Source organism: Scardinius erythrophthalmus (genome assembly GCF_964197995.2).
Source record: "Scardinius erythrophthalmus genome assembly, chromosome: 22".
NCBI classification, from domain to species: Eukaryota; Metazoa; Chordata; class Actinopteri; order Cypriniformes; family Leuciscidae; genus Scardinius; species Scardinius erythrophthalmus.
Genome location: NC_138242.1, coordinates 22,238,788 through 22,263,158, shown reverse-complemented (window position 1 = coordinate 22,263,158; position 24,371 = coordinate 22,238,788). Strand labels below are relative to the sequence as shown.

The 24,371-nt window shown below is 41.7% G+C and overlaps 1 protein-coding gene across 2 annotated transcripts in view; it reads left to right on the top strand.

Annotated features, from left to right (window-relative positions):
• zfhx4 (zinc finger homeobox 4) overlaps positions 1 to 24,371 on the top strand; it is a 73,805-nt gene that overhangs the window by 3,944 nt on the left and 45,490 nt on the right. For both annotated transcript variants that reach the window (XM_081353047.1, XM_081353046.1), the window contains exons 2-3: positions 12,335 to 14,922; positions 16,072 to 16,574. In XM_081353047.1, the coding sequence (XP_081209173.1) occupies positions 12,381 to 14,922; positions 16,072 to 16,574 (3,045 nt within the window). In that variant the 5' untranslated portion in view covers positions 12,335 to 12,380. The remainder of the gene's footprint in view (positions 1 to 12,334; positions 14,923 to 16,071; positions 16,575 to 24,371) is intronic.

Here is a 24,371-nt window from a genome sequence, read left to right as displayed (position 1 = left end):
CATTGTTCCTGGGGCAAATAATGGATTTGGAGTCGGACGGTGGCAACGCATAACCAGCTATCTAATTTAAGTCGTACCATGGCGAAATTTCATTAGTAGCCATGGAGATGGGTTAATTGTGCTGACTAATGGCCCTGACTATGGCGGCGGCCCCCCCAAAAAACAGCAAAAAGCACGACGGCTTACTTAATCTGCCTCACGATAACACTTGTTTAGACACGTTTCTCTCATGTGGGTATTTGCATATGCAAATCCGGGGTCTTCCTGATCTCATTCGTCATGTCGGGCTGTCAAACACACAGAAAGACAATGAAAGCGAGAGCGAAGGCTGTTGCTGATCTCACCACAGAATGGCCAGCATTATTCAGGCCGACAACATTCTTTCATAATTTGTTTCTGATTAATAGACCAAGACTGAGGCTCGTTCTGTTCGGGGCTTTTTGCAAAGAGAAGGTCAGGTCAGAAAGAGTTTCCACAGCAACTAAAGATCTATTCTTTTCCCTTTGGCTAATTAAATCACATTCTTAAGGCCTCTCCACTTTTTTGAGGAGAATGAAGGAGCGGAAAAAAAATACTGTCTCAGATAATCTCTAGTTTCCTTCAGCTATAGTTGGGGGGAAGCCTTGTGCAGTGCTAGTTCTCCTGAAGTAATCCTGTTTTTTGACAGAAATGTAAACTGATATAATTGCTTTTCAGGAAAGGGAATGCTGGGTTTGTACAAGTGTAAAAAGCATCGGAAAAGGATTAGCATTTTTTTGCATAATGCACAGCGGCTTTGAATAGGGCACTGAATGGTTGACTGAGTGACTTAGATGAAAGCAAGATGGAAACGGTGCCTTCTCGTCCTTTCTTTCCAGGCCCCGCTTGTCCCCAAAGATGTTTGTCGAGGACTTGAGACAACAGGCGCAGGCTTCATATTCCTGAAGCCTCCCAAGATGCCTGCAGATTTTGTCATCATGTGAAGTAATATGTATGATAATGGTCTCCCTCTCAACTGGTAAATAGCAGCCCGTATGCTTTATTCAGTAGCGTTCAGGCACAACAGCAGAGCTAGCGAGTTGATTCTGCAGAGATGGGATTTCTTTCTTCCTCCAGTGTCCTCAATTTAAACAGAAAAGGTTTTGATTGTACGATAGATATGTGTGTACTTAATTTTGATTTCTTTTCGTTCTTTTACACTCTTAAACACAAACAGGAATGAGAACCCAAGGAATATGCTTGGAATCCTTTTGATATTCAGAGAAAAACATTCCAAGCGTGAATTTTTATGTGTGCATGTGCGTGTGTTAAAAATAAAACGATTAACACAGCATTCATATATTATAGATGGGACGGCCTGATTCTAGCGCTGGTTTTTGTATTTGGGGGAAGGTGCCGGTGTGACGTGAGCACCACTTCCGTGATTTCAGCGTCACTGACATCGCGATCTATTAAATGAACGCGAGCTGTTGCCAGAGACATTTTCCCTGTGTTTTGTTGTGTTCTGTGAAGCCTTGATCATCTTTCACTGACCTTTTATAGACTAGAGCTGTCCTTTCATATGCAAATGATTAAGGGAAAGGAATTGTAGCCAGGATAAGTGCTCACAGGTTATCACGAACAAAACTATTATTCTTCTATTCTCTTCTGTCTCTTATTCCAACCGTTCCAGGGGTGAAAAGCAAGTAGCTTTGAGTCGATTGTGAAAGGTGGCTATGTCAGTCTTTTTAACTCTGGCGCTAAAGAAAAGGATACACCATAGATGACGGTTCACGTCTGTGCATTTCAAACAAAGCTCTCAGTTAGACAAGTCATGCTTTAGTGTCTGGTTGAATCAGGCGTGTACTGACAAGCTCAACCAGATGTTGATGTGGGCCCGGTTGCCAAGTGAAACTTGTATGCTGTGGATTGTGTCCCCCTTTCCGCCCCCACCGGCCCTCGAGATGTGCTCTCCTTACTCCACAGCTTGGATGTTAAGAACGTCTCTTCCTCTTCCGCGACTTGCACTCCATTCCCCACGATGTGTGAGAACACTGACTGATGAGGACATGGACATTTCAAACAATCGCAAGGGTTGTTATGAGAAGGACGTGTTATCGTGAGGAAATGTAATTTTTGTCCTCATTGAGAACTTTCATTTTTGAGCGCAGTTATCTAAATGTTTTTGTTGCTCTTGGTCCTTTGCCAGTCAGGATTACATTACTTTTACTGTCAGCTTGCGTCTCATTGGAGAAGGGGATTTTTCCCCTTCATATTCTCAGGCCTTCCTTGGTTTTTTGTGACGCCTTCTCTACAGGATATTAAAAGGGGGGGCATTTAGGCATCTCATTGGAAAAAAAGCAGTCATGTATGGAAATGAACAGAAAAGACCAAACTATTGTGTATAAAATCCAGAGAATCACAAGTTTTCGAGTACACATGTAGTCATCGTCGCTGAGGCTATTAGCAGCTAAAGGTCAAAATGTCCCCTCAGTATGATATTTTTTCACCATGTGATGTGTAAAAATAAGCTAATCTTCTCTGTGAGGATTTAAGTTTTAGGATAGGTTAGAGGATTTAAAAATATTTTAATTTATTGTAATATTTCGTACACATATTAGCATTTGACATTACGTCTGTCTCACGTTTTAAAGCAGTTGAGATTTTATGCTGGAAATCTTTTTTCATACCATGCAATAAGATAATCTCATGAGAATATTTATGTCTCTGTAGATCACAGCATCGCTAACAGCAACCGAGTGTGCATTAAAGGTAACCTCTTCATTGACAAAGTATCATGCAGAGGGATTGCCATATAGCCACAGCTATTGTGAAGCACTTTATTTCATGTCCAAGTACAGTTATACGGGCAAAGGTTGAGCTTAACACTCTCGTCTTGTTGCTGTTTCTCCCTCCATATGTGCTGTAGATAAAACTTTATGTGAGCTTCATTTAGACAGATGTACACTCAAAAATCGCATGCACCCTCATTGCCGATCTCAACTGGATAACAAGCCCATTTATTAGTCGTCAAGAGAGGGATGAGACCATAATTGAATATGTATGACCGGTAGTGCCTTATGTAAACAGATAAATGAGAGCCTGCCCTCATGAATATTCATGCTGGTTGGTTCATCTGGCCCTATGATGAGGATATTAACACGGCTGGTCCACCTTTGTGTATATGTGTTGTGTATTAGGGATGCTAACGATTAGTTGACGATCGATTAATTGTCAATAATAATTTAATCATTAAAACTTATTGATGGTCCATTAAGCAAGGTTATCATTAGAGTGCGTAGTTTTGAGGCGCATGGTTCATGTGCAAAACATATGCCACAGACACACTAGGAAAAACTAAGCGAGCGCGCCGTAGTTATATTCTAAATGTATTTATGTCTTCAAGCCATGCAATGGATTATGTAGGCTAGCCGTTTATTTCAAAACATAATTAACCAAGGGTCCAAAGTTATTTTATGGACCATAAGATCTACTTGTATAAACGGCACGATAAAAGTATATAGAATAAGCTACAAGTAATAAGATCCTGGTTGAGAATTGATCTTCCAGCACTGTTTCAGCTATGCTCTCCTAATCTATGGTGCATGGTAAATCAAGACCTGTCAATCTAAAACAGTGTCCGATCGGTCTCTACACATCGTCCCTACCCACTTTACCCACCCCACCACACTCAAGATCCAGTTTCCGTCGGTTGAACTCTCAAACGATGTTGAAAAACACTGCATCATGATCGCGATGGGCTCTGATCCCGGAAGTCCTGTAGCTTTAGCCAAACAGCGTGCCGTGTCACTTCGTGATCTACGCATCGTCTTATGTTTTTTGTTATGTTGTTTTTGGGCTCGCTCGAGACCACCTGCTCTAAATAAAGATATGTGATCTACTGTGGTTCACTAATGTTTCGTGAAGTTCATTATTTTTTTTCTTCATACAAATACTTGGTATAGTTTGGTCTCTAACTGAAACAAATATGCTTGCTGGTTGAGACCTTTTCAACGAAATATGACACAATCTATCTGTTATGTGCAGTGATTTTACAAATCACATTTTCATGTAAAGCAGTTATTTTTTGCACGCTATGAAAAGGAGCACTTCTAATATGTCAGGAGATTTAAAAGCTCTTGCTAAGTGATGGTCATATTCCCTATATTCACTGTAAAGCCGTGCTTTAAAGCGAGACCTATTTTTGGTTAAGTATCGTGATAACTTGGTAGCACCCCTCGCTTTGGATTTAAGAGGTTAATGATTAATCGATTAATTAAACAATGATTGATTATGGGAATTTATGTATATTGACATCCCTAATGTGTATGAAGAAAAGGAGCAGTTTTCCAGACATGACATTGGCCCACTGTTTGCATTTGTCCAGGGGCTGAGCAGGAGAAGTCCCCGGAGAAGAATTTGGTTAATGCTAGACTTCTCATATCCTGTCTCGCTCTGGTCTGGCATGTGCGCTGGAATCATCTTTAATTATTTGCTTTAAAGGGGGTTAGACTTTCCATCAGTCCAGATGAGTGGCACGGACTGAAGGCTGGTTTTGTGTGGGCGCTCGGAGTCCCAGCGTGGTCACCGTCTTTTTAGAACGAGATTGAATGTGCGGTTCGTGGAGCTCACGTTAGAGAATCGTGGTCATGAAATGAAAAGAACAAAGTATCACATTGAGCCGAGAGAAAAAAGATAATGGTGTCGTCTGTATTTTGGGCTTTTGAAGAAACAACGATTTTCTGCCTCACCTTGTCCTCATTTTTGGAAGATTTCTTTTAGCTTTATATGGAGACAATAGGGTGACCGGCATGCCTATAACCATATAAGTTATGGGCAATCAAAGAAAGTGTAATAAAAAAGACCTATGGAAAGTGTATGAAAAAAACATTAAGGAAAATTGAGGTCCTTTGGGGTGTTTCATATAAAATCAAATCAGAGGCCTTTGCGAAGATCAAGCGATGCATACGAATGGCGAACCGGAGGGCTGTTAAATCTGACGATGGATGGGGCTAGAAGAATATTTGAGAAAGCACAGATTATTTTCCATTTAATGCCTGCGAGTCTGTGAGATTTGTTGAAACAAATGTATATGTGCCATTTCATGTGCTCGCATCTTGGCTTTGCATTTCAAAACACTCCCTCACCGCAGCTTTATGCTTATTACTGCATGGCATTTGATAGCAAAACAAATCATTCTTCCCCCTGACTATTACCATTCTGAGCTGTAGGTATAATGTGTTTTCTTTGCTTTAATTAGTTGGCGGTTATGCTGATCCAGAGCTTGTTTTCTCTTCTAGGTTGTCGTTGACCTTAAAATACCCCCAGTGTCTTGTTGAGGCCTTAGCGATCTGAAAAGCATAACACAATGTGGCCTTCCCCACTGCAGCACGCTGATAATGTTACAGCTGGGCCAAAGCGGCCCATATAGGCTTTCAAATGGCATAAGTGGCAATAACCACAGACTCTTTTAATGTTTCTCTTCATTAGCACTGCTCACGGATATTTTTTCGGTCTCTTGCCCTTTTCATCTGAGAAAGAAACAATTTTCTGCTCTCTTATATCATGCCATTAATTTTTTTTTTTTTAATGAGTCAAAAAAAGGATTAATCATTTTACTATGTGCGTCATTTTGTCTGGTGATTGTAGGAAGCAGACGGAGCGACGTGACTGAAAGATTCGTCGAAATTAACTTTGAAAATTGAATCGGTAGTTTGCGTGACATTCCGTTTATTTGATAATGGAATATTGCGGCCCTAATTTCAACTCATTCTAATTACATCTGACAGTTGTTTGTTTGGATTGAAATCCAATTAAAGTGTACACTTTTCAAGCGGTTCCTTCTTAAAGAAATAATGACCCCATGATGGCTCTGAAAATAAATGTTTTTTTTTTTGTGGGCATACAAGGGTAAACTCGCAACAGCTGTCAGAACAGAGTTTGTTTAAAAAGCAAATGCCTTTGGTCTAAAGTTCATTTGGAGAGCTCTCTAATTAAATATAGGCCCGAACCTTAAGTTAATTAGTAATTCTCTGGCTCCAGAAATTAGAGAGATCTGGAGCACAATCTCTCGTGCTGCCATATAAAGGCATTAAGGCCTGTATGGGAGAACTTAGTTAGCAGTAATTCATGCTTTAATAGATTGTTTGACATGTTTTGTGAAATTCCTGCATGAAGAACACTCGGGTTAGCACATAGCTAGCGGCTCTGGAATGCATGCAGGGATACCTGGCCTGTGATTATGTTTATAATACTAGATAATTACAGGACCGGCAGGCTGGATGCTCCGTCTTTACTGAGCAGCTTGAACTTTAAACTTTTATTGTTTCTCGGGGAAAATGACAGCACAGAAAGGTCAGAATCTGTGAATGAAAAACGGGCTCTTGTTCCAAATGGCGTCTGCTTACTGCTCCCGGCCCACGCGATAGCGTGTCAAAACATTCTCCTGGTTAAAGTTAGTTAACAGAGGCGACCGTAGGAATATAACACCTGTCCAACAGGCTTAACATGGTATATATTTAAATGGCTTGTTAAACTGTGAATTTGCCCCCTCCTATGTGTTTTTTTTTTTTTTGGAGTTGAAATATGTGGCCTGTTTTTAACTTTGTGCGTGTTTGGTTCTCACCTCTGTCTTTGCAATACAAGTGTTTGTAGGCCATAGCATGTATTTGGTTTGTTTTAAGCACGATTGCGTGAGCATAACTCATTCCGTCAACTTCGATTGCGGGATAAACCTTTTTTTAAATTCTGCTTTATTTATTTTTATGTATTGGAAGGGGGCAGTGCTTTCAAACAGATGTGCGTAAAACTACGATTTATGTAACTGGTAAGCGCTTTCATATTGTATGTATTGTACTCCACAAGAACATGTTTGACCAGTAGATTAATATTTATTTAGCACAGGGAAATCAAGGGATTAGTCAGTCATCATTTTAACTCTAATCCTGCTCTGCAAAAACTAGACAAAGAGGGTGATTACTAAACATGGACTGACAAAGCTACAATTAGATTCTCTGCTTTTCTTGTCGAGATTGGGGGGGAAAACACTCGCACACAACACGCACACAAAGGGATAAAGCTCTGAACCTTTTTCTCCCTCCTGCAAAGAGGAAAAAAAAGCAGAAAGCAAACATATTCATCACTCGTGCTTGCGCGGACAGCAGAAAGATCACGAGATGAATTCGCATCAAGCCTGTGAATCAGAGAAAACAACTCTAATTTTAGTCAGTGCCTCCTTTGAGAAATGTTCTTTTCTAGTGAGTCGGTGTGTGTTTAGTCATATTCTCTGTCAGTGCCTGTGCATGTTTGTATTTGTTTGTGTGTCATTACTATAAAGAGAAAACAGCATATCTGCTTTACTAATTAAGCTATAAGACTCACCGGGGAAACGCACTGATTTGCATGTGGCTTATTTCTCTTAGCAAAATACGCCTGATGGGTCTCAGGTGGGCAAACGTGCGTGGTTGTCTCTGCGATGCTCTCTAAGTTAACTGTCAAAGTTAACTTTGCAAAGCTGAAGCAAGAGAGAAAGAGGTGGGGTTAAAGGGATGATCTGCCGTCACGTGGACACGGGCACCAGAGAAGATGTGAAACCAGATGTGGGGTGAAAAAAAGGCTAAAGAGGAAGACTAGTGGGGAACCTGCCAGCATACGTTCCCCTTTCCCCTCCTTCTCTTTTTCTCAGTTGAAAAAGAATGTTAATGATTTTTTTCACCCCCCTGCGCTCCTCCAGAGACACAGCCTCATTGTTTGTCGTGAGGACCTTTTCTTTCAAACTTAATTACCTTCTCCCCTTTTTTCTGTGACTTGGACTGAAAGTTTGCACTGTGTCGGGAGAGGTCGTCACACATTCTTTTTACGCTCCTTTTCATTAATCCAGGGTGTGCAGGCATTTTCTCTCCGTGTTGGGACGGTAGGGGAGGGTAATGGAAGAGCCTCGGAATGATCCGCAGGAAGCTTAAAGCCGGTTAATGCAGTATAATAGTCTGGACATAGACTGGCCTTTGTTTGTGCGGTTCATTTCGAATCAAGCGTAATTAACTCCAGAGTGTTTCCAGATTGCCAGCGAGGAGAAATTGCAGCCTTCTCTGCTTTGAATTGAGAAAAGACATTAGCTATGTAGATTATGTTTCCCTTTGATACCGGCCTCTCCTGTTAAAAGTTTTCGAATGGGCGAGGGAGTCGTATAAACCCGGGCAGTCCTTTTTGTTCCCCTCGTTTAAAGGGTCTTTTTGAAGAAATCTTGAATGTAAAACTCAAGTCATGTGATGATGTTTTAATATAATAACTTTTTTTTTTTTCAACTTCTCGTACTTAGAACTTGTTTTGTTCCTCAAATTGTTTGACTCTTTTGTGAAACGCCACCAACAGAAAGGTAATTTGTACAACAGCTAAATAGACATCTTTTTGCTGATGTGGATTTGCCACACCCGACAGTAATGATATGTTGTGTATTGAAAATGAGGCCCTTAAATGTGGTTATGGCACAGGGGAGATATCCTGCTTCTACTGTTACACCTCTGGGCATCGACAGGGTCGGGAAAAGCCTTTGTGAAAAAAGGGTCATGCAAAACCGTTTTTCCCCCCTCACTCCTCTCCCCTTTGCAATTCTTTCTCTCTCTTTTTTTGGACTTAAACAAGAAAGAATTAAGCCTCCCGGTGTCCTTGGAGGCTAGAGAAGCTCTTGATGTTTGGATAATACCACTTTGATGGATTTTTCATCAGTTCTTTCTGCATGGCAACAAATAAACAAGTATAATTAGACTTGTGAAGGCCCATTCATGGCTTTGTTAGGATTAGATATATGTGCAGTTTGCATGCTGTGACTCTCCTTTGTCTTTCCCTAACTCACTATGACATTTTGATAGAGGATTTAGTGTTGAGAAAAACCCCAGCAGAGGCTGGGGTGACCTTTCTTAAATCGGATATAATTCGAAGGCGTTTTACCTATTTTTCCAGTTTGTTTCTTTCACACTCGCACTGCAGTTCCACTTGAGTAACGCACGACACACATGTGCACGCTAACGTTTAACGTTTGTCTACGACTCCAAAAAAAGAGAGAAAAAGGACGACCTGAAAAACTATTTAGGGAAGAAAGGGTGAGTGAAATCCTTTTTCTTTGGGAGGCGGGTGGGTTGGATCAGGGGAGTCTTAGCACTCGGGTAAACCTAGCATTCCTACTCCATTATTCCTGTCTCTTGATCAGATCACATTCTTTTTAATCACTTCACAGGCAGCGTCTCCACAGAGCACCGAGAAAGAAGCTGAGACAGTCTTAATTAAAAAAACAGAGGTAGAAACACTGTTTGCCATCTTTTTCTTCTAATGGGAACGGGAGCCATTTCCATGCAACGAGATCTGTCCTTATTGTTTTGAGAGAGCGCTCTTTTGGTTCCAAGAAAAAGAGCTTAGTATTTGTTTTTTTTTTTCTTTTTTCTTTTTGTAGCCTTTGCTTTTTAGACCGAATAGAAGGGAGGGAAAGCAAGACGAGAGAAAAATAGTTTCACAGTTAAGTTACAACACGTTGGAGGAATTGTAGAACGGTGTATAGAAAAAGGTGTTAACGTGGAAAAGCAGTCAAAAAGAACATAGAGCCCCTTTTAATAGCAAAGTACGTACTTAAGACTACTTTCTGTCTTTTGGATGGAAAAGAGAGCGTGTTAACTATTGAGATTTTCTTTTCTGTAGCTGGTTTGAAGAAAGATGCCTGCATGTGATTCTTTTAAAGTCGTTCTTGTTAGGCATATTGAGCACTTGAGAACGTCTGGATAATATTCAGTAACTTGCTGTAGCAAACAGTGATTTATTTATTTATTTATTTATTTATTGTGAGAACAAATTGATGGGCACAGTTAAGTTACCAGGCGGATTGTCAATGAAACGTCTTCTGATGCAAAATATCAATATGAAAGCTAGAGGTGCTCTCAGCATCCCCGGATACTTGCTTTGTATCAAAACAAGTGCAGCTCTGAGCTGTTTAGCTCTTTTGTGCCTTGCTTTATAATTCATAGCCATGTAATGATTCACATGCATAGCCAAAAATGTAGAGACACAGGCAAATCCAGAGGATGCATCTCTCTCAGCACTTCAAGTGTCAAGATATGCATAATTCATCTCAAACTGCGCGTTTTATGTCCGGACCCGCATTAAGCGATGTTGTGTGCTTCGGATTGGAAGGAAAGCAACAAACATACATAGTTGCACACAAAATCTCTGCATAAATTCAGTCTTTCTGCCAGCTGAAAGAAAGAAAAAAGAGAAAGAGGAAACCAGGTGTGTAATTACAGCTTCCATATTGTATTTGATACCTTTTAAAGTCTGAATTCAACAGAAACAAATCACAGGCAGCCTCTGACAAGGTAGACACATGAGGGAGAGTGTGTGTTTTGTGAAGGTTGCTTGTTTTATGATGTGCAGTGGGTTTTGTTAACGTCGCTGGAATGTTGTGTGCGGCTCACACACTCACCCAGCGCCCACAGGCCCTGGAGGCACAGCTGCTGGCTCTGTGATCTTACACCGGGAGATGCAGAAATTATCACAGGAGAACACTGTAATCTAGCCCTCTCTTCCCTGCCAAACGTGTGTTTTTGGAGACGTATTCCTCTCGGCTTACATAAATGACCCCCACTGCACACATACATAGGCACACCTTTTTCTTTTCTTGTGTGAAGCTAATTTTAATAGGTGCTAATTTTGCACTAATTGCTGCACAGTTTTGCTCTCAGGGCATTTGGGAGCAATCTCAGGTCTTTATTTTCACAGCAGTGCATTGTGCAGATCACCCTCACCATCTTATTTATTATACAATTTAATGTTCATTTCATTAATGTAATAGCTTATCTCCATTATTTTTTATGTCTGTGTTTCCTTGTGGTAGCTGATGAGATTATACTAAAAATATTTAAATTCTGGGTGCAATATTCATATTATATCCTCAACATATTTAGCCAAGGCATATTATAAATTAATCCCCAAATTGCTTTGTATCAAAATAGGTAGGCTATCTACAAAAAAAAAAGAAAAGAAAAAAAGAAAGAAAACATTTTCACACAGCTAGGTGGAGAGGGCGTGGCTGTAGTTGTTGTTTTATTTTGCATCATCTTTCAACTTCATTCCCATTTGAAAAAAAAGTGCTTTTCCAAATTGCCTCGTGTTCATTAAGCTATTATCAGATTTCCTATATTCTTGAGAATGATTAGAAAATAAAGCCTGGCACAGGAGACAGTGCTGCCGTTTTAAAATACTTAGACTGTCTTGAGTGTATTTCATTTTAATTGAAAGCACAGCAGTTGCAAGCCCGTCATTGTTGGCTTTCACCACAAATCTCTACCTCTTCTGCACACACTGATATCACCCTGAAAATTTGGAGCAGCTGGGTTTCTCTTCGCTCTCCGGGCCTCATTCGCAGAGCCTGGGCATGGTAGGCACATACTCTTTGGATCCAACTCCATTCAGCGTCCAAACTTGTGTGCCGAGTCCAAGTCTTTGAATCTGCATTGCGAGCCTTGAGAATAAATTGTCTGTGGTCCAAGAAAAAAAAAAAATGATTGAAGGGTTTTCATCAGCAAGGTGCACGTATGATTTGTGAAAGCCAGGAGAGACCCTGATTGAGGCAGTGACAGTTGGGAGATGGGCAGCTATCCAGGATAGATAACATCACAATGGTATTTCAAATGGTGTGCTTTATGTGCTTGGATTTTTGAGCTGCCAAGGATGAAAAATGAAAAACAAAAAAGTGAAAAGAAATTGCGAGACGGCCCTCCCGGGGTGACTGGACTGGGTGTGGTAAATATTAATTTGAGTTTGGGGTGATTGTCAGAGAGGCAAAAGCGTGGGTTAGAATTTGGATGGCTGCTTACTCAGGGCTTGTTAGATACCTGCTGGGGGATCTCTCTGAGGGAAGATTTGGAGTAAGCTGATTTACTGAATAACATAGGAACCAAAGAGATACCGCCTCTCTCTGCCAAAGTGGTCATGATTTGAATGTGGTGGTTCATCCCCCTTTTCTTTGCTTATTGTAATTATGTTGCAGTGATAAAGGGGGCTCACTGAAACTTTTGTGTGGGAGTGGATTGATTTTAAGGGGAGTGCTGCACTGGTTATTGAAAAAGTCTCATACTTAAACCTTTTTTATAACTTGAAATCTCTTGATAACTTTTGCTAAAATCTGCTAAGTGTGTGTCTGTGCATTTTTAAAATTATACAGCTTTTTTTCTAGATAGATCTCTGCTGCTCATTTTTGAGCTAATTCACGAGTAATTGCAGAGCAGGAATGTTCTCTGTATTATCAAGGACAGCACTTTCTGAAGATCAGGTACGCCATCATTATACACATTCTAATATGCCTTTGCTCTCTTTTGTTTTTTTATTTATACAGGTCCCTGACAGGCTGGATGAAATGAGATCCCCATGTAGCGATTACCATGGAAACTTGTGACTCCCCTTCTCTCTCAAGGCAGGAAAATGGGCAGCAGATATCAAAGCTACGTGAGACGACACATCTTGATAATGAGGTGCCAGAGAAAGTCCCTGGGATGGAGCCTGACAAGGAAAACAGCCCTGCGGATGACAACCTGAGGAAGGAGGAGAGCCGTCGAGAGACTGCATCAGGATTGAACGTGGAGAATGCGATAGGCGTGGCCACTAAAGAGATCCCCTGCAACGAATGTGCCACTTCCTTCTCTAGTTTACAAAAATACATGGAGCACCACTGCCCGAACGCTCGCCTTCCCCTTCTGAAGGACGAGAACGAGAGCGAGGTCAGTGACCTTGAGGACAGCGATGTAGAGAACCTGACAGGAGAGATAGTTTACCAGCCAGATGGCTCAGCTTTTATTCTTGAGGACTCCAAAGAAGGTGGCCAGGATGCCCAGTCAGGGGCCAAAAGCCTCTTCTCCCCAGCACTGTTTTCAAACTCCCAAACTGCTGCTGGGGACAAGACTGAGCAGTCGGCCACAGCCCCCATGTCCTTTTATCCACAAGTGATCAATACCTTTCACATCGCTTCATCCCTCGGGAAACCATTTATGGCCGATCAGGCTTTCCCAAATACCTCAGCATTAGCAGGAGATGGTCCTGTGTTGCACAGTTTCCGTGTCTACGATCTCCGACACAAGAGTGATAAAGACTATCTTACCATTGATGGTGCAGCCAAAAACTCCTGTGTGTCCAAAGATGTTCCAAACAATGTGGACTTGTCTAAATTTGATGGTTGCATTAGTGATGGGAAAAGGAAACCTATTCTGATGTGTTTCTTGTGCAAGTTGTCTTTTGGTTATAGTAGGTCATTTGTAACCCATGCTGTGCATGATCATCGGATGACCCTCAATGAGCAGGAGCAGAAGCTCCTTAGTAATAAATATGTCTCTGCCATCATACAGGGCATTGGTAAAGACAAAGAACCTCTTATAAGCTTTCTGGAACCAAAAAAAAACAATTCTGTGTTACCACATTTTTCTACTGCAAACTTCATGGGCCCTGATCCAGGCATTCACAGCCTGTGGAACACCATTCACATGGATAACGGTGATTCCCTGCAGGCTGGTTTCGCCTTCCTGAAAGGAAGTGCCAGTTTGGCATCTTCTGCAGACCAGTCGCCCAGGAGTGCCCAGATGCCAAAGGCTGAACTGAACCTCGGGGTTGCGGCCACCTCGGCGCTCAAGTCCCCCGTCTGCTCTGCGTTTCTCCAGCGCTCGTCACCAGGGGCTGGGTGCAGGGATCAGGAGAGCAACTGTGAACGGCAGAAGGACGTTAGCACTTTGCATGCGAATGGTGAGCTCCTCATCAAATGCGAGCCCAGAGATGTGGCTGATGCTGAGGAGGATGAAGACATGTATTCGAACGAGCTCGACGATGATGGTGTTTGTGAACTTGGAGATAGTACCAGTAGCAAAGATTTCTCTCTCTTAAACCAAAGCATTTCTCCTTTTTCGTCCAGTGTGCTAAAATTTAGTGAAAGGGGTACTACTTCCTCTGTGACTTTTGCCAATGACCTAGAGAAGACAAAGCAAGCTGCTGCCAGCTTGGACTACAGCAATGACTCTACGAGTGGAGGCTGCGACTCCAACAGCGGCAGGGATGGCAGTCCACCATCTCTTCCTCTTGACCTGATGCGACGAGACGACGAGAGCCCAGGCCCACTGCACCAGCATGCTGCCACGCCCAGCACCCCTGGCACCCCTGGCCCAGGAGAGGGCTCTCCTGGAAGTGGAATTGAATGCCCCAAATGCGACACTGTCTTAGGTTCGTCCCGTTCACTTGGTGGTCACATGACTATGATGCACTCACGGAACTCCTGCAAGACGCTGAAATGCCCCAAATGCAATTGGCACTACAAATACCAGCAGACCCTGGATGCTCACATGAAGGAGAAACACCCAGAGTCTGGAGGCTCTTGTGCCTATTGCCGCACGGGCCAGCCTCATCCTCGACTAGCCCGGGGCGAGAGCTATACCTGTGGCTACAAACCTTTCCGCTGCGAGGTGTGCAACTACTCCACAACCACCAAAGGCAACCTTAGCATACACATGCAGTCAGACAAGCACCTCAACAATGTGCAGACGCTGCAGAACGGAGGAACGGAAGCCATCTACAACCACCCTGCTCCTGTGTCAAACGCCGGCTTGAGCGGATGTGGCACACCCTCGCCCTCCAAGCCCAAACAGAAGCCCACGTGGCGATGTGAGGTCTGCGACTATGAGACCAACGTGGCTCGCAACTTGCGCATTCATATGACAAGTGAGAAACACATGCACAACATGATGCTTCTTCAGCAGAACATGAAGCAGATCCAGCACAACCTGCATCTAGGCTTGGCGCCAGCTGAGGCGGAGCTCTACCAGTACTACCTGGCCCAGAACATCGGCCTCACCGGGATGAAACTGGATAACCCTTCAGACCCACAGATGATGATCAACCCCTTCCAGCTTGACCCTAACACTGCCGCAGCTCTGGCTCCTGGTCACGGTAAGTAGTTTTCCCTTGGATATGCTTGTCACTCACTTTCTTTTGTTCTCTCTTTCCTTCACTGACTCTGGTCTTATTACTCCTGTCATTATTGTATCCTGCTCTCAGTCTGTTCTGTGTTTTGAGCTGCCATGTGAGAATCTGCTTCTTCATTTTTTTAAACTTAGTCCTTTGCTCCACCCAGAAAAACCTCATCTTAACACGGATTGTAGGGAACAGATTGCACACAACACTAGCAGTAGCAGTTTTTGTTCTTTCACTTTGTCGATGAAGACCAAACACAGCATTTCTGAATCTGTTTCTGTAAGCCTGTGTATTCATCTCATGGATCTTTACCTCCAAACTTAGTATAGACTGACACATACACTAGCCTGTCAAGAAATATTGTTTCCACTGAGTACTTTTATCTAGCAACTCAGAAACTCTCTGTCGGACAAAATGCTATATTTGTACCTTGTCTTGATCTTGTGTAATTATTAAATTTAAAGCTTTTTTTCCAGGGGGTTGAGGGTAAGGAAAATGATCCAGTTTGCTTCTAAAAGTGCAGAGATCAAAGACTAAATTACAATTAGATGTAAGCTGATCTGTTTTTTATTATTTAAATTTTTAGGACTACCATTGAAGCTGGCTCATTTTATATTGATCAGTTTCATGTCTTTAAAGAGAGAGAGGGAGAGAGAGAGAAACGTGCCTGAGTACAAACTCAGGAATGCCTGGTAGGAGTAATTAAAGCTATCTGATGAGGGAGTTTAGAACTTGAAAGGGATGATTGTAATTGATCCTGATTCAATCCTATTATAGCTTTTTATAGTTAAGGCTTTATAAAAGCCATACTCCTTACTGGGGCTTTATTTTATCAAATCCCTTTGTATGGGTGCCCTACACCAGTCTCTCAGCTCTTTTTTAAATTTTGTTTAATAAAAAAAAAACCTTTTCTCTTTCTCTCCTCCCTGTGACTGTGCCCCACCTCTTCCCTTCGCTCTCTCTCTCCCTCTCTCCTTCGCTCTCTCTCTCCCTCTCTCCTTCTCTCTCTCTCTCTCTCTCTCTTCTCTCTCTCTCTCTCTCTCTCTCTCTCTCTCTCTCTCTCTCTCTCTCTCTCTCTCTCTCTCTCTCTCTCTCCCTCTCTCTCTCCCTTCCCTCTCCCTGCAGTAAATAATGAGCTGCCTGCGGAGTTGCGTCTTGTGAGTGGTCAGCTAATGGGTGATGACCTGTCCGTCCTCTCTGCTGGGGAGCTGTCACCTTGCATCAACGACCCGCTGCTGAAACTCTTCCAGTGTGCGGTGTGCAACAAATTCAGCTCTGACAGCCTGGAGGCCCTCAGCGGGCACGTGGCGGCAGAGAGATCGCTTCCGGAAGAGGAGTGGAGAGCCGTGATGGGAGACGTCTACCAGTGCAAGCTGTGCAACTACAACACGCAGCTCAAGGCCAATTTCCAGCTACACTGCAAGACCGACAAGCACATGCAGAAGTATCAGCTGGTGGCCCACATCAAGGAAGGTGGCAAAGCCAACCAGTGGCGTCTCAAGTGCATTGCCATCGGCAACCCTGTGCACCTGAAGTGCAATGCCTGTGACTACTACAGCAACAGTGTGGAGAAGCTGAGACTGCATGCAACCAACCAGAGGCACGAAGCGGCGCTGAAGGTCTACAAGGTCAGTTATGTTTACTTTGTGTTGAACTGTGTCATGACACACTGTCCTAGTTCTGTATGTTCTCTGTGTCACATAGGTTAATATTTACTTTGTTTTATTTAACTTGTATTGCATTATACGTATTTTGTCACTGCACTTGACGGCGGACAGTTAATTCAGTGGTCATGGTCAAAAGAACACAAAAGGTGCACAGTTATTTTCTAGCACCTTGTTTTTTTATGATGTCAAATGTCATTAGTCCTGCTGTAAATTTGATTTGGCCTTCCATGCTCACCCTTTTCCCAGTTTCCTCTGCTCTCTTTCCTGTAAAGACAGGAATATGCCAGTCAGCCTGTTTACATGATGCATTTCAGAAATCAAACCTAATTGAATTTCTGCCAGAAATATCAATATGTTTAACAGTTGGCCAATACTATAGCACTTCACTGAATTTTCACCTCTGTAAAAAGCTGCCTCATCAGCCAGCGTATAACAGCGTCATGTGAACAGCTGACGAATTTTGAACGTGTGACCGTGTGTTTGTCCACATGCATTCATAAGAAAGGGAAAATGTCATGATTATTTTTTTAGATCTTCCTGCTTTATACCAGTTATTTGACATGTACAAATCACGTTTTAATGTACCTTCTTTTTTTGATTTGCGGGTCATAATTTACTGCCAGGCCTAAGGCAGATAACTGATCCACAGTGGTGGGGGTTGAACAGAGGCCACTGCAGCCTCATCCTGTTCTTAAGTGCATTTGGGTGTTGACTTACTGGACTTGTGTGATTGCCTGAAACAATAATACTAACATCCTGAAATCATAGACCAGCATCACATCCCAGACACATTAGTGGACTCCTCTGGATAAACTGTATTAACTTAATGAGGATCTATTGACCAGCATTAGTCACTTTTGACTTGTGTGCTCGTAAGCCGTACTGGGCTGTATATTTAGAAAAGTGAATTTAGCAGCTGACAATGGCTAGACTACATAAGAAATTGGCAGCCTTGTGATGATAGCAATAATGCGAACAATTAATTTCTTTGACAAAATTACGCATATGGTCATCCAAAAAGGGCTTTTTAAGAGGAAGGTATAACTACTGTCACTTTCACACCGAGAACCTCCTGAAAAAGATTTAGTTCAGAACCAAATGCTCAAAAGGCCTTCCGAGAATAACAAATGGTCTGGTTTTCCTTTTTTTATTTTTTATAACAGAAATGAGACTTTGAGCTGCTTCGTGTTATTAATGTATTCAGACAGTGTTAGAAATACAGAGCAAGTAACTAAACAACAAAGGGCAAATCCTCCAATGGGTGAAGTCAGCATGAGGCAAATAAAGGGCTGAAAGAATCGCATGTGGTATTTGGAGGCCTGGCATTAAAGACACAGTCCATGGGAATGTTTTGAAATCCTCAGCAGTTTAGAAAGGGGTGGGGGGGTCAGGGGGCTTGGCTAATTCTCTAAGCAAATAAAAAGGCTCCATGGCAACAGAGAGCATTTGGGATCACATCGAAAGACAAATAGATTGGAGATTAGAAGAAGAGAAAGGCATAGCTTAGCTATGATCTTAGTAAGTCTCGCAGTAGATTTGTTTCTTCACGTGCATGTGTAGTTGGGTCACTGCCTGATTATTGACATGATTGTTTGCTTTCATTCTGAAATATCTAATTAGTTTACCTGATTTTTTTTTTTTTTTTTTTAGGCACTAACACTTACACTTTCTTTTTTAGAACAGCACATGGCTATGCAGAATATGTAGAATTAAAATGGTCCCTATCTTTTGGGTTTAATCCTAAACCGGCACAACAGTTGTGTTTTTCCTTTTGAAGCTTTGAAATTAGTGATGTAGTCTAACAGAGAGACATATAATCTAATGTAAGCTGTAGTTCGTATAGTTTTTATTAAGAGTTTAAATACTTGCTGAGGTGAAAAAAAATATTAACACTCAAATGGATTTCTACTCGTTTGAGTTTTATTGGCTCACATTTTAAGAAATATTAAAACAGGTGATGGGGGCTGAATTTTGATGGAGAGATAAGGGTGTCCATTTGACACAGAGGGGGTGAGGGGGTTCGCTCTGGCTCTCTCATCTCCTCGCGCCCCCACCTTTACCCAGAGAGAGGGAAATCTGTTCTACAGATGCGGATTCTAATGCTTTTGGCAGAAACCGGACCGTTTCGCTCTTGTATATTTGGTAGTAAATGTTGGGAAAAAAGAAAAAGAGGTTTCTTTATTTGACTAGAAAAACACCTCGTCTTTTATGTTCAAAGGTGAAAGGGTAGCGCACTAAAGAACAAAGTATTGATGACCTTTCCATATGAGCCCCGGAACATAAAGTATCATTATGGCCCAAAATGATTGAGGATACAAACAAAAAGCATATTCAGTATTTTTATTGCAGCTTTGTACCTACATTTTTTTTTTTTTTTTTTTTTATGTAGAGTTCAGATTTTCCAGACATTAAAAAAAGACCTAAATTACATTAGCAGTGCAATGTTTCCTTTTTGTGAAAGACTACGGCTTCTCATACGTGGTTTTAAAGCTCCCAAGCCCACACCTAAAACAGCCTTGGACTTTTTTTTTTACTATTATGACGTAATTCAGCTATTAAAATAAATACAATAGCCTACATATTCTTGACCTGTTAGTGTTTTGCTTTAGCCTACAGTAATGATATATTATCGTTATACAATTTTCGTTAATAAGCACTCAAATAAACGCAGATGTAGTCGAGTGTAAATCTGTCAAGGCCATTCAAAGGCGGTGTAACGCTTGATTAAGAAACGGTGAGAAATGTGTGTTGCTCCAAAGAGCCGATTTGCGCTGGGCACTTGGGTCATTTGAAGCCAAGAATGTTCATGGTCAGTATGTTGGAAGCGGGGGGGGGGAAGGCATATACGACCCACACCTGTTCACCAGGTGGTCCTCGCTGTGCTCTTCTCTTCTATCTCCCACTCTGACTCTCATTTTTCCTCCCCCTCTGTTTGCATTCCCTTCTCTCTCTGTACTTCTCCTCTCTGGAGGCTTGTGTGCAGCACATAAGGATGTCCAGCGTGTATCCCCCAGTTGCGCGTCAGGGGCTATGGACTACTTAATTACAGCAGCCACCCCCCTCCCAGAGCATCCGTCATCAGTCAAGCAGAATTTTTTGTCTGTCTGGAGTGCAAGGCACCATTTCCATATTTGTATTTTCCTCCTCTATTTTTTTTCCTTCCTTGTCTCCTTTCTCCCCGTTTTGAGCCACAGGGGCCGTAGCACACATAATGCGCCTCTTTCTGGCGGAGGCAGGCGGGGAGATGGAGCTGCAGCGACTGGCTTTCCGTGGCCTTGTCCCCAGGGAGAGGCAGATAGCCCATCTCATTATCCATGATACGGATGGCAACACCATTGGTCGGGGCAGGGAAATGAGAGGGGAAATTAAAAGAGGGGAGCAGAGAAAAGAGGGAGGAGGAGAGAATGCGAGAGTGAGGAGACTGGAATTTCAGATTTATCAAAAGACTTTTCCCAACCCTTTTTTATGTTTTTCTCCTTTTATTCTCATCCAGAAGGTCAGTATTTCCTTCTCATTTTCCCCTTTTTTTCTCTCACTCTTTTCCTCTATCTTTCTATACCAAGATGGCTGCTGGTTGATGGGCATATTATATTACAGCACATTCATTACTGAAGGTCAGCCTCACTCCTTCTCATTTGAAAATCAAATGCCCCATATATATGCAGCTCAAATTATTGTCTGTCATTTCCCCCGATCTGATGGTAAAATGGACAGGAGATTGAGTTGAGGGTATTTGCATAAAAAGCCATTGTGCTATAGAAGAACGAGGAGGATCTATTTTGCATGACCCTTCATATAGCATCATCATCATTGTTGTTGTCCCTTGAAAATACACATTGTATTTTATTTTGGGGCTTTTTTCCAAAAATGTTTTAATAAATACAGGCCGGACTCAAACCAGCATCTCCAACGTGGGCACCAAAAAATGTAATTCTGACAATTATTCATTCTCGTATCATTTCAAACCTGTATGACTGACTTCTGCAGAACATAGAAAATATTTTGAATAATGTATTAACTGTTTTTGTCCATATAATGAAAGTAAATAGCATTGGACCCCAATGACTTTTGAAACCAATATCCTTCAAAAAAATACCTTCAAAATATCTTCTTTTGTGCTCCGCAAATTATCTTCTTTTGTGTCCTGTAAAAAGTTTGGGTGATTTATTGCTTATAACCTCCCTGAAGTGCATCAAAATATGTTGTTTTCGATAGATTTGGTTGGTTTAACCCTGTTTGTTGCATTTATTCTCATGCTATCTGCAAAATTAGACACTACCTCATAGAAAGCATCCAAACCTGGGAGGAGATGAGAGAGAATGGCCCAAAAAGAAAAGCGGATGTGGCCCAGTCTCAGCTGTTTGCCAATAAGAGCTGGTCCCCACAGTGGCATAGGACTTTTTGAACAGGTCCAAACGACCTTATGCAAGCCTGCGCTTTACTTTCCGAATGCAAACAAAACCACAGGCTCACAAACGCGTCCGTTTATCCACTTACTCTCTGCAGGCATAAAAGTATGTCAGCACTCTCTCTGCCTCCCGCTCTGACCCAACAGCGAGGCCAGATTATTCAGACGCTCTCGTCTTTCACCTGCACGCGGATTACAATGGGAATCTTTCAGGGGAGGGCGCGAGGGGGAGGGGGTATAATTAAAGCATACAGACAGACGAGTGTGGGTGCAAACACAAAGCCCAGGCTTCAGCTAGGCCCTGCTGTCATTAATCCTCATAGATATTAATAGGTATTTCTCCCATCATGCCCTCCCCGCTCATAAGCAGATGGTCATCTCCACACCGGCCCCACAGGACTAACGTTTGCTGACGGACAACTTAAAGCATTGTGATAAAGTGTGGTGCCCCCGACACCCCTCTCTGTTTGGTTATTTCCTGTTTTGCTGTTTTCTTTTCTTTCTATCTTGTGAGATGGGTGGGGGGCCGCCATATGAGGATGCTCTGATATTAATAACCAGATGTGATCTTCCTGTTGGCCCTGGGTCAGAGAGGCCGGCCAGGTCAGCCCATTTGTCTCTGTGCAGGCACTGTGAAGGCTATTGAGTCTGACAGGTATGGGAACCATAGCAGGGGAAATAAGACTTACCGAGCCCTGAAGGGGAGCGTGGCACTCCCAGGAACAAAGAGTGGCAGGAGTTTGTCATTTTTACCCCTTTCCTTTCTTTTCCTCATTCTTTTTTTTTTTTTCCTCTCTTTTTCACTCCCCTCTCCACCCCTCCATTTCTCGTGGGATTTGGGCCCAGCTTAACAAAGGATGACTCACAGTTCTCTGATAAGGCCAGCCGTGGAAGGACTTGAATTGCAATAATATGATATTCTTGGTGAAATAGCTGGCTGAAGGTAATTAGCTTTGTTTTAACTCTCCAGACACAGACGGAGAGCAAACATATGACTTTGTCTGGAAAGCATTATTGAACAATAAATGTATGCCTGAACATCACACGTTCCCCTGAGGTCTCCCCTGTAACTCAGCTGAGATTTTTCTTTCAGTGTTAACCTTTATTCTCCCAGTTATTTTAAGTAGCTACACTCAAGGCTGCATGTTTAAAAAAAGAAGAGTCATCCCAAAGATTATTAGGTCGGTCCACAATTAATGGCAAAGAGAGAGAGAGAGTTTGCAGAAAAGATTGGAATTAAGATCAATATTGACGTGTGTCGTTTAATAAGAGCCAGGCCCAGAACGGATGCCCTAGTGAAGACAGAGCAGCAGTCATGGGTGGCAGTTTTTGCTCACATTAACAGACCTGAATGCAAGAAAGCATTCCTCAAGTAATTGATTTTAAACATTAGGTGCTCACTGAATAGATAAGTAGAGTGTGATATTCGATTACAGAGCAAAGAACTCATTTAACCTCCTGTTCTTTCCTGGCCAGGATTTCCAACACAATACGATTTACCTCCCCTTAGGTTCAGCAGGATTAGACTGCTACTAGTAATCCTTAATGCTTTGAAATAGATCTGATAGAAGTCCCCCTCACTTGTTTGGGATTACACCCATGATTTTTTCCACATTTAGTTAAATTAACCCGTTGAATTATCATTTTTATAATTGTTAAAAGCATTTCCGTGAGATCCAGATGGCCTTTTTGTTTAATGCAGTGAACTTTAATTACAATTTTTCCAACATTCAAATGCTCACCTTAGGTCTCCCCTTGATATCATGCTTTACTGCACGATCACATGTCTGCATGTCACCAAGCCTAATGGTTCACCCAAAGATGCAATGTATTTGAAAAGAAGGCTGCCTAGTTTTTGTGATTCTCCAGAGAACAAAGGCAAACATTTCAGTAATCTTCAAAGTGGCCAGTGGTATGTCGAGTGGACCGTGGAATGCAAGCTATGGCTAGGGCTTTTCAGCGAAAAAACAATGGCTTTCCTTTTACGGGTTGTAACTGCATAAACTGTGGTTGAGACATTAGCTCTATCAGTTGTATCGACTTACAATACCGCAGTTTGAATTGATGTGTTTATATGCATTAGAAGGACTAGAACATTTATATTTGTCTGTATGTATTTAACATTCTTAATATATCCCCGCCGGCTCTTGATGTGTGGGTTAGTGGGTGGGTAAGGTGTTATTTACTTAGACTCTTTTGATACAGCACAGGTTAAAAGCGTTCACCCCTACAGGCTCGACTCTTGAAGATCTTCGTAGGCAATATGCAAAGCGTTCGGCTAAGAAGTGCTCCCATTGAGGAGTGAGAGCAGCAAAGCAAGAGGCAGGGCTCTTTAAACAAGCTCCTCTCCATGATCCCTCTGCTCTCTTCCTCCCTCCCTCTTCCCCTCCCTCTTATAATAGGATGCAAATCAGGGACCCTCCTCTATGTTGTTGTGGAAGGGGAGAAGGCAGATGGAACATGAAAGGGTTTAATGTTTAAAAGTATGAATAGGGAAAGCACACAGCGGTGAGTCGGGGCTCATTCCACTCTTATCAGATTCACAAGGTGGGAGATTGTCTCATCGTTGCATGGGCTCTTTTTAAAGGAAAGATTTCAGCCCGTATACCATGCATCATAATTAGTCGGAATGCCACTGTCTCGTACTGTACTGGCTGAGGGTCACACGCATGGATCATCCTTTCCTGTGCTTCCCACCTGAGACTATGAGCTCATAACTCTTTGTTTGCATTAAAACATGTGCTGAGATGTGAGGGGATGGTATGATACAAGATCTGCTATATATATATATATATATATATATATATATATATATATATATATATATATATATATATATATATATATATATATATATATATATATATATATATATATATATTATTAGTAGTATTATTATTATTATTTTTTTTTTGAATTCTGCTGTACATTATTCATAATTTTCAAACAACCTTGAAACGGTTTAATACTCAGAATATTTTAATGTAGTTTGAACGTTTCAACATTTTTTGTAATAGTATTTTCTGTGTTTGAAGGCAAAGCTTACTATCAGTATTAGCTGAGCCACTGGCACAGTTTAACATAAAACATGACACATTTTTCTTTATTTTCAAATGGTTTTATACATTTGACATTTGACCAGCATTTACTTTTTATAAATGAATGCAATGTATAAATATATAAAACCATATCAATTATTTGATTAAAGATTATCCATTCATTATTAAATGTTATATAATTATAATAATTATTATTACCGGTAGTATTATTGTTGTTGTTGTTATTATTATTTTTGTCTCAAACATCTTGAGAACCTGATTTTAGACTTTTGATGATGAACAATTATGATA